We start from the raw sequence: 10,496 nt of genomic DNA, 5'->3' as shown, positions 1-10,496 counted from the left end.
GTCACACCCTTATGTAGGTCTATTTTAAGCTGCCTGGCTGGGACCTCTGAGGCTACTGGATCACCTGCTGTATGCCAAGAGAACAACTTAAATGTTACAATGTCACCCATCCCTCTGTTAGTATCTCAAAGGCATCTATGGAGGGTAGAGGCTAGACATGGGGTTTTCTATTTTGTTTTTGTTTTGCATAGTGCTTTCTTGGTACCACAGATTTTTGTTGTTGTTGTTTTTTCAAAGACTGCTTTCTCTTTGCCTGTTCCTTCGCTACAACCACCCTAGGTTGTGTTAGTGTTACTTTTCAATATCTTTCAATGTTGACATGCCAACAGGCATTCTGGTGGCTCCGACAGGCAAACCAAAGTGGGAAATCCACAGATCTGTCCTGGCCCTGGCCACGTAATAACAAATAGCACGACTGAGGTAAGCCCAATGGGGTGGCCTCTATCCAGAAGGAGAGGAAGACCGTGCCAGAGGAGAATCAAGGCAGAGAACCTCATCCAGTACACAGGGGTTGGAACCGCTGCAGACTGGCAGATCCCAATATGCATGTCAGTCATGTAACAAGAGAACAGAACTTACACCTCAACTGAGATTATTTCAGAGTCATCACTCCGAGGAGGCTCTATCCCAATTCCAGAAATATCTTGGCATTCAATCTTGATGACAAATTCTTTTGACTATATTTAGTGGTGGCAAATAACTTTTTTATTTTTTTAAAGAATCAGCATTATCCACATAGAGCCAGGCCATTGAGAACCCAGAATAAGGTGGGGAGATCAATACCATCCTGGTAGAAAACTAGAGTGTGGGTTATAGTAAAAACCAGTTGGAATTTCCCATGCAGATATAAAAATCAGTTTGAAAAGAGAACTTTATGTGACACTGATAGTATTGTGTTCTAAGCAAATTTGATCTTGAGCAACTTTCAAGGTCATTTGCTTTTGGCGGTATAAATTCTGGAATTCATTATTTGCAATTCTTACTGGTGGCAGTGGTCAGGTGTTCACAGGTTCTTAGCCTCTTATCCAGAGAACTGGAAATAAGGGCTCGCACAGATTTGTAAAAAGTAGCAAGATAACTTTATTCAATGTGAAGCAATAATATAGATTAGAAAAAGATATATCCAGGATTGACAGTAGGCTACATGAGAGTACTGAAGGGTGGAAATTATTGCTTGTGGTTTCCTTTTATGGAGCTCAAGGAAAGCTGTCTGGTTGATAAGAGTTGTAATTAAGACCGTTTTCTCTTGATAGATTAGATTAGATTCTCTTGAATTCATTTTTTTCAACTATGCATGTTCCTTCCCATAATGCATCTGATTTTAATTAGATGTACACACAATTATGCATAGGCACAAGATGGAAAATTCTCCCCAAAACTTCACTTGAGGACAATTTTGCCTTACTGTGTGCATGCACCCACAAGTTCATGCCAAACTGAACCCTTGGATCAGGATATGCTGGGAATATATCAAAAAATGTCTAAATTTGATTGTTGGGGAGGATAAATATATCTCCTTTTCTAAGAGGGAAAGGCAGGGTTCTAGTGGGGACCTTACCTTGTTCTTGGTTGGGAAGAGGTACCTGTGGCATGTTAAAGGAACTTTTATTCTCCTGATGTAATTGTTTCTTCTGCCTCCATCTGCTAGCCTAGGCCTAGTTCTGGAAGCTTCTAGCCTCCATACCACTTAATCTAGACCTAGAATGTTTTCAGCCTCTGAGACTTCTGCTAAATAAGCCCACCCTTTCTAGCTCTGAACTCTGGCTGGCTGGTTCAATTCAGCTGTTCTGTTGTCAGACTCCTCTTCAAACTGGCTTCCCTCAGCTTCTGCCTGAATTGCTCCACTTGGCCTCCAACTCTAGCAATCTGCTCTAATCTGGCTCCTTCTCATTCTCTGGCTCCTTCTGTCTTCCCCTGGGTCTACCTTGTTCCCTCTTCAAGCTCTGTAAAACTCACTCAGTAAAAACTGCCTCTGAATTCCACGAACTGAATTGCCATGAACTAACTCTACTGCACTGCTTCTCAATTCACTGCCTCAACGGAAGTGCCTGAACAAAACTCAGAGATCTGCATGCCTCTGTCTCCCGAGGGCTGGGATTAAAGGCGTGTACCACCTCACCTTGACATAAGCTTTTCTTTACCTGAAACTTGGTCTATACCAGGCATACCAGGCTGGCTTTGAACTCAGATCTGCTTGCCTCTGTCTCTCGGGATGAAAGGTGTCTGTATTGCAGCTGGATCACACAGACCTAGAAGGTCTTTGGATGTGACCTCTTGCCAGAGCAGCCAGTGTTTTGAATTAACATCCCTCTACTCTGGTACCTCTGTTCTTCCTCTCCCTCATCCTCTGTCCACAAGCCTTCCCTGGAGATGGGCAAATTCTCCAGTTTAGAAAAATAGAGGCATCTTAAAAGATTTGGGACTTATGAATTACAAGTTTAGCTCTATAAAGTTTTTCCTTTATTATACAAAAATTTAAATAATTCAGGATTAATAAAACTCCACAGTAAACCTGGGAGTTCTTCTAGCTAGTCTACATCAATTTGTAAACTTTATTAGTTAATAAGATGTGTGCAATAAACTAAAGCCAACCCATTAACACTGGGCAGAAGTACAGTTGTTTACCTAACATCATTTCCCAAGACACTTCTATGCCATGAAGATGGAATCTATGAGGATGTAGTTAAGAAGCCATTATCTCACCAAGAGACATCTGTGGATGGCTGGCGGTAAGGGCCGAATCCTTAGTGTGTGTTACACACTAAAGGTTCATACATACAGTGTGGTAAGACAGTGCTAAACCTAACCTCACTTCACAGGTGCGCAGACTGGGTCGCATGGGAGGGAGATGGATTTTGTCACTGGGAATGACTAGAAACGTTACTTCTAATTCCCAAGTCCAGTGCTCTTCCTACTTTTACTGGCTCCATTTTTTTTTTTTTTTTAATTCATAGCCCTGCTATGAGTCAGAGCCAGGGAGGGAATGCTGACTTCAAGGTCCTTCAGAGAGGAGGAGCACACACCTACTCTACAAAGATAAGATTCTTTCATCAAACTTTCTTTTGCTGTTTACAACAGCACCCTAAGCCTGGGACACCGAGGAAAAAAAAAAAAGAAAAAGAAAACACCATCCTACCTAATACCCCTACAGTCAGCAACTTGAATGAATGAAGCCAGCGACCTCCATGCCTCAACTGAGTCGCTATTCACCACACTCCGTCTAGCAAGGGCAGCCCGGGCAGTAGAGGCTTGGCCCTCAGGGCAGCCTAGCGCACCACGCGGGCCCACAGAGGTGCCAGGAATTCGCGGAACCCCGCCTGTTGCAGGGGAGCAACCGGCTCCGGGAGGCGCTACTGCGCGTAGGGATGCTGGAGCCCGCCAAGGTGCTTCCCCTTCTGTGAGCTCGCTGCCAACACGACCTGAGCCGTCCAGCTCGGGGCCCGCGGAGACCCACCTTCACCAGCAACAGGCGTGGTGACGGAGCGCGCGCGCGCGCACGCGTGGAACCAATAGGCGGGGCCCGCCAAATGGAAGGGATTGTCTGACCCCCGTGACGTCACAAAACTGGCGGGGAGCGCGCCTCTTCCGCCCCCGCCCCTCTGGTCCGGGTCTGGCTCGTCGGCCCCGCCCACTCGCCAATTGCGCAGCCAATCGGAAGGCGGAAAGCGCACGGGCGAACGCGGGGGCGGGGCAGGGTGGCGGCCAGGCGAGGCAGGGGCGCGGAGTGGGCCGGCCTGGGCCGAGCTGCCGCGCGCCAGGGAGCTGCGCGGTGCTGAGGGGAAGGACGTCCACTGAGGGGTGCGGCCGCCACCCGAGGCCGACAGCAGCGGGTGCTCTACGGTGCCCGGTTCGTATCCTCGCCAACCGATGCCGAGTCGTGAGGGGGCGTCAGGGCGGTGAAGAGGAGGGCGCGCGCGTGGGGAGAGACCGCGGGTGGAGGGCCGGGTGCGCGCGGGGCCTCGGTCCGGACGAGCTGTCTCGTGGCCCGGGCGACACCCCGGCTGTCAGCACGCGGGACGCCCGCTGTGGCCCGGGCGTATCTGCCTCGGGTCCCCGCAGACACGCGTGGGCGCGCGGGCTGCCCGCGACGGGCTGTGCCTCAAGGTCTGCGGAAGCGGGCGCCTCGTGGGGCCGGGCGGGCCTAGAGATGCTGCGCGCCCGTGGGCTCAGCGCGCCGGCTGCATGGAGCGGCCGCGGTGCGCCTGTCCGCGCTCCTGGAGTCCCCCGCCTAGGGCTGTGACGCCGCCTCGCTGGCGGGGTGGGTTTGTTTGGTTTCTTCTTCTCCCCTCCCCTTTCTCCCCCCCCCCCCCCCGCCCCTCTGCTCTCTCCTCCCCTCACAGCCCATTCACTGGGCTGCTGCGAGACCTCGCCCCTCCTCCGCTCCCGCCTCCCCGCCGCCTTTAATGAGCATCTCTGCCTTGCTTTCAATGGGCCGCTGCTGCTGTCGCTGCTGCTGTCCGCGCGGGTTGTGGATGTTGTCGGCTCCGTGTTGTGATGACAGGAGAATGTGTGTGTGTCCCGGGCCCAGACGAATTGGTAGGTATTCACGTAACTACCTGTGTTGGGTACCCAGGAAGGTTGATGACTGGTTTTTGTGTGTGAATGGATGGCTCTAGGGGTCCGCATGGAATTTAGGGGTGAGATAGGAGTGGGAAGACAAAGGCGCTCTGGACCAGGAGAATTTCTTTGCTATGTTAGTAACTGCGATTTTTCTGGTAGGGACAAACGAAACCGATCAAACAAGTGCGGTTTGGTGTTTTGTGTCTTAAGGATAATGGTTTCTTCATTCTTGTAGATACTGAGCTGTGAAATGGCTAGGCATTCCAGAAAATGCTGAAAAACACAAGTCTTTACGCAGGTTGTTTAATTCAATCAGATTACATAAACGTAGGTTCTGAAAGATGTAATGACTAGTGTAGTATCTATTTTCATTTGCGTTAGAATTTTGCAATGCCGAAAAACTCCAGAAGCATTTTCTAATTTACTTGGTCCATGGGTTTATTGATGAAGTGGAATAATTTTTTGGCAGAGGCTTTGCCCAGCACATCAGAAAGAATGGATGGGCTCTTTCTGTTTCTGGCTACAGCGCATCTTTTTATTAGTCATTGGCAATATCATCCAAATCTATCCAAGGCAGAGATGCTGCAAACAATGTTGCCGAGTCTGTGTGTGTGATGGTGTATAAACTTAAAAAGAAGAAGAAGGAAGGAAGGAAGAAAGGTTGCTCTAGTTCACCAACTACCACCTTGATATTCTTATTGCCTAATCAGGAGGCTTCTATTTTGTTAATTTAGCAAGTTTATCGGGATTTCACAGCGGTTTTTTTTTTCCAACTACAAGATGTTTAGAAGGATATTAAGAATTTTTCGTTACGCATCATATCAAAGCATTTAGTTGTGATTGATTTTTAACTGTTTCTGGTCTGATGGCGAGAAGATGCTATATAATTCGGACTGACTTGATAGAATGCTTACTAGTTACAGCAGGTTTTCATGAATTCAACTTCCCTCAGACTGTGCCTTTAAAGGCATGTAAGGAGCTAAAGAGTTGGAATGCAATCCATATGCTAAGCTCTGAATAACTGAAAAGACACATTTGGAAAAAAAAGTCACGCACTCTCTGCTATTTTGAGTTTTAATCTCAAATACTTTTGCTGTTGAAGAAAAAAATGTAGAGTGCCCAAATTTAAATATTTAGAGCACCTGCTGCTCAAAGCTCTTTTCCAACCAGATTTCATTCATTTTTAATTGACTTTAAAAGCAGAAAAAGTATCAAAACACAGGACCTGAAGGAAAGGGAAGAATCTCTAGACCTGTTATTCCTTGAGTTATTTAAACTGTTGGACCTTTGCCATCTCCTAACTTTCATACTAACTTTTAAAATAGTACAAACTTACAGGTCTCTGAAGAAAATTTAAATCCGTTAAAATTGCACCTATATTTTAATTTTTAATGACAGTTTTGCAGCACAAAAACAGCTTTTGTGCATACATGCATGACAAGTGTGGTTTATATCTGTAAGCTGGTATGATGTGGCACAGCATTTGTACACATCTGCTGGCTCACACATGGACCCTTAACCTTTGGATGACTTTAGACTTGGTTTGGACTGCTGTTATTTAGCTGTTTAGTCTTGGTAAATTGTTGTTGGAAATGCATCTTTTCATTTCAGAAGGCTTACTTCAGGAATCCAATCCCCAAAATTCCAGTCCTCTCTATTGTGTACCTTTGTGTTTAGAAACAAGTCTCTTCTTGGGTCATCCAGTACTTTACTACTTGTGAGAGATATTCTGTCCAGCCGGTTATTTGGTACACTCTACAAAAGCAGACGCAAATCTGAAATTTTCAGTGTTTGGTTTTCTCTCTTCTCTCATTTCCACTTTTAACTTCCTCAATTACCCACCAAAAAGTACATTAAAAATTAGTTAATATGTAGCTAACACTGTGGTACTTAAAATTCTTTTCTTAATAGACTCAGCTTTTGGAAAAGATAGTTAATAATATGATTTCTTTCATTTCTCCTATTTTTGTTTATCTAAAGCAATTCTAAAGTGTTTCTTGTAGTTTAAGTGAGTACTTGAGACAATATCTTAGGAATTGAGAGAAAATATATTATTGAATATTCTTTTCTTGTATACATGATTTGAAATAGATATGTGTTCACCTAAGTTTTCTAGATAGATACCTATTATAGTGTTTTGAGGATGCTCATAATCCTGTGTAGTTACAATGTAAACCTTGGGCTTAATGTATGGTTCTTTGTATGGCTCTTATAACAAGTAGATGCCTATTTTTAACCAATTGGAAGAGAAAACATTTCCCAAGGAGTGAATAGGGAGCTCTAGTATATGAAATAATATTTCCATAGCTTCCGTTTGTGACAGTTAAGGGAAATGGTAGCAAGTTAATGAATATCTAAAACAGGCATCACTTTATGTTACCAGAACCAGGTTTGTAGCTACAAGAATACTTGAATTTTTTTTCTTTACCACAAATGGCACAGCAAAATTCAGCAATGAATCAATGAACTTTGCACAAAGTCTCAATATATCAAGCATAAAAGGCATGAATTCTAAAGAGGCCTTAGGGTATCTGCTTCCATGTATTCACTTAAGTTTAATGGGGAGAGTACTAGAGAGGTGAACTGTGTTTTTCCAGGATCATTTGATGAACAGCAGACCTAGCCCTCTTTAGCTTGCTAAGCTGGCACAGTGGTATAGAGGAGGGAATGTTACAAGATTATCCACTGAAGTGCAGAAACACTGGAATTTCTATTTTAATTTTATTATGTGGGAAATGTTCTATAGATGTTAAAGTAAATTTTGTATTAATGTAATGGTATATTTATATAACTACTGATAATGGATAAAATATGCATTCATTGAGGATATATTAATGCTTTCAGTGATAGCCATGTGTAGTCAAATGTCAACAATTGACCACAGATCAAGGAACAAATCTCCATAAATGGTAGAAGTAACTGTGCAAATGGGAGATCTAAGGCCCTTTTTAAAAAGCATGGAGAATGGCGATTGGGCAGGTAGGCTGCTGCGGCACAGTGTTACATAACTTCCTGCTCCACTTTCTCCAGCCAGATACATGTGTATGCTGAGCAGTTGTACTGCACACAGAAATACAAAGAAAAGAGAAATCCAAGTATAGTTCAGTCCTAGCCTTATGAATGGCTGAGAATGTTCATTATCACAAAACACCCTGTAGAAATTACTTACCATAGGGATTTTTCATCTAAGTTCCCATAGGAAGTTTTTTCTATAAAGCAAAGCTTGTCAGATAATCCGGAGTGTAACTTTTCTTTTGTGTGTATCTGTCTTAATTTGCTCTCTAGGAATCCCAGTCCGAACGTCCAGTCTACCACTGTTCTCTGATGCCATGCCAGCACCGACTCAACTGTTTTTCCCTCTCATCCGTAACTGTGAACTGAGCAGAATCTATGGCACTGCATGTTACTGCCACCACAAACATCTCTGCTGTTCACCACCGTACATTCCTCAAAATCGCCTGAGATACACACCCCATCCAGCATATGCTACCTTCTGTAGGCCAAGAGAGAACTGGTGGCAGTGTACTCAAGGAAGGAGATATGCTTCTACACCACAGAAATTTTACCTCACACCTCCACAAGTCAATAGCATCCTTAAAGCTAATGAATACAGTTTCAAAGTACCAGAATTTGATGGGAAAAATGTCAGTTCCATTCTTGGATTTGACAGCAATCAGCTACCTGCGAATGCACCCATTGAGGACCGGAGGAGTGCAGCCACCTGCTTGCAGACCAGAGGGATGCTTTTGGGGGTTTTTGACGGTCATGCAGGCTGTGCTTGTTCTCAGGCAGTCAGTGAAAGACTCTTCTATTACATCGCTGTTTCCTTGTTACCCCATGAGACTTTGCTAGAGATTGAAAATGCAGTTGAGAGTGGTCGGGCACTGCTACCTATCCTTCAGTGGCACAAGCACCCCAATGATTACTTCAGTAAGGAGGCATCCAAATTATATTTCAACAGCTTGAGAACTTACTGGCAAGAGCTTATAGACCTCAATACTGGAGAATCAGCTGATATTGATGTTAAGGAGGCTTTAATTAACGCTTTCAAGAGACTTGATAATGACATTTCACTGGAGGCTCAAGTTGGTGATCCTAATTCTTTTCTCAATTACCTGGTGCTTCGGGTGGCATTTTCTGGGGCTACTGCTTGTGTGGCCCATGTAGATGGTGTTGACCTCCACGTGGCTAACACTGGTGATAGTAGAGCCATGCTAGGTGTGCAAGAAGAAGATGGCTCTTGGTCAGCAGTCACACTCTCTAATGACCACAATGCTCAGAATGAGAGAGAGCTAGAACGTCTGAAACTGGAACACCCGAAGAATGAAGCCAAGAGTGTGGTGAAGCAGGACCGACTGCTTGGCTTGCTGATGCCTTTCAGGGCTTTTGGAGATGTAAAGTTCAAGTGGAGCATTGACCTTCAAAAGAGAGTGATAGAGTCTGGCCCAGACCAGCTGAATGACAATGAGTATACCAAGTTTATCCCTCCTAACTATCACACGCCTCCTTATCTCACTGCAGAGCCCGAGGTCACCTATCACCGGTTAAGGCCACAGGATAAATTCCTAGTGTTGGCAACAGATGGGTTGTGGGAGACTATGCATAGACAGGATGTGGTTAGGATTGTGGGTGAGTACTTAACTGGTATGCATCACCAACAGCCAATAGCTGTGGGTGGGTATAAGGTGACTCTGGGACAGATGCATGGCCTTTTAACAGAAAGGAGAGCGAAGATGTCCTCAGTCTTTGAGGATCAGAATGCAGCAACCCATCTCATTCGCCATGCTGTAGGCAACAATGAATTTGGAGCTGTCGATCATGAGCGACTCTCTAAAATGCTTAGTCTTCCTGAAGAGCTTGCTCGGATGTATAGAGATGACATTACAATCATTGTAGTTCAGTTCAATTCTCATGTTGTAGGGGCATATCAAAACCAGGAACAGTGAGTGTGTTACCCTGGCAGTTCTGCTATACGAAGGGCAGATCAATGTTTGAAAGAAACTAATACAGTAAATATTGCAGTGGGTCATTCTAAACACTTCACATTTGATACTCTCTAGCTAGCCCAGTATTCCAGATAGACTGAGCAGCAGATGATAGCATTATGACTGTCTGTTCTGTCCTATTGAACCTTGTGGTACCTGCGCTTGAGGCAGCTTGGTTCCTTACTGCAGGTACCTTGTAAACAGTGACTTACCAACTTAAGGACATGAAGGACATAAGATCTTGAATAGGTCAAAACCAAGGATCTTTCTGGGAATATTAGTAAAGGCAAAAAACCTATTACCATCCCCATGTGCTGACTCCCTCCACCATAGGATTCTAATGTTTATGGGAATATTTATTTACTGCATGTTTTTCTATATAAACAGTCCATGTATTATTCACATACATTTATTTTAGCCTGAAGTATTTTTCAGGTCCAGTACTTTAAGCCATAAATGACCATGAATCAAGAAATCTGGATTTGTAAGTTTTTATGATTCTGCAATAAATGTCTCCCAAATGGGAAAAAACCTAAACTGCTCTTCCTTCCTCACCCATGGTTTCCTCAGTGTAACTGAAACATTTGTTTTGCTATACCTAAAAAGACAATAAAGGTTCTTAGTTTTATTTATCCTTCTAGTGAATGTTAAGTAAAAGCAATGTGTTTTTCCAGTTTGTATTCATGAAAAGTTTTATTTAGTTTGAAATAAAGATACTCAGAATGAAAAGAGACTGCTATGTTTAATTCTTGTCACCTATAGCTACCAGCATGTCACTGTTCTGTAGTCCCCAACGTCTTGGCAAGCTGTGTGTGTGGTGGGTAAACAAACAGCTGCCGAGAAATTATATTTATTTGTAATAGTAGTTTTCATGAATTTTTGAATCTTATGAATAACATGTAATAAGTTTAAATATCAATTTGAGTAGTAAGATTTTAATGTATTAAGACA

The 10,496-nt window shown here is 43.9% G+C and overlaps 1 protein-coding gene across 3 annotated transcripts; it reads left to right on the top strand.

Annotated features, from left to right (window-relative positions):
* Positions 1 to 695: 695 nt before the first annotated feature.
* PDP1 (pyruvate dehydrogenase phosphatase catalytic subunit 1) lies at positions 696 to 10,274 on the top strand. Of its 3 annotated transcripts, XM_084794933.1 has the most exons (3): positions 696 to 3,847; positions 4,502 to 4,536; positions 7,846 to 10,274. In XM_084794933.1, the coding sequence occupies exons 2-3, from the start codon at positions 4,506 to 4,508 to the stop codon at positions 9,504 to 9,506; spliced, it is 1,692 nt and encodes a 563-aa protein (XP_084651059.1). In that variant the 5' UTR covers positions 696 to 3,847; positions 4,502 to 4,505; the 3' UTR covers positions 9,507 to 10,274. The 3 variants fall into 3 exon arrangements, with proteins under 3 accessions (XP_084651059.1, XP_084651060.1, XP_084651058.1); XM_084794934.1 differs by lacking the exon at positions 4,502 to 4,536; XM_084794932.1 differs by lacking the exon at positions 696 to 3,847 and having other exon boundaries at positions 4,384 to 4,536.
* The last annotated feature ends 222 nt before the right edge of the window (positions 10,275 to 10,496 follow it).

The sequence above is a fragment of the Acomys minous genome (assembly GCF_964271855.1).
Source record: "Acomys minous genome assembly, chromosome: 1".
Classification (NCBI taxonomy): Eukaryota; Metazoa; Chordata; class Mammalia; order Rodentia; family Muridae; genus Acomys; species Acomys minous.
Note: the sequence above shows the minus strand (reverse complement) of the source record. Positions and strands in the feature narration are given on the sequence as shown.

Coding starts and splice junctions, on each gene's coding strand:
- PDP1 (XM_084794932.1), top strand. CDS start 4,404: ATGAGCATCTCTGCCTTGCTTTCAATGGGCCGCTGCTGCTGTCGCTGC. Junction 4,537..7,845: donor TCCCGGGCCCAGACGAATTG/GTAGGTATTCAC, acceptor TTTGCTCTCTAG/GAATCCCAGTCCGAACGTCC.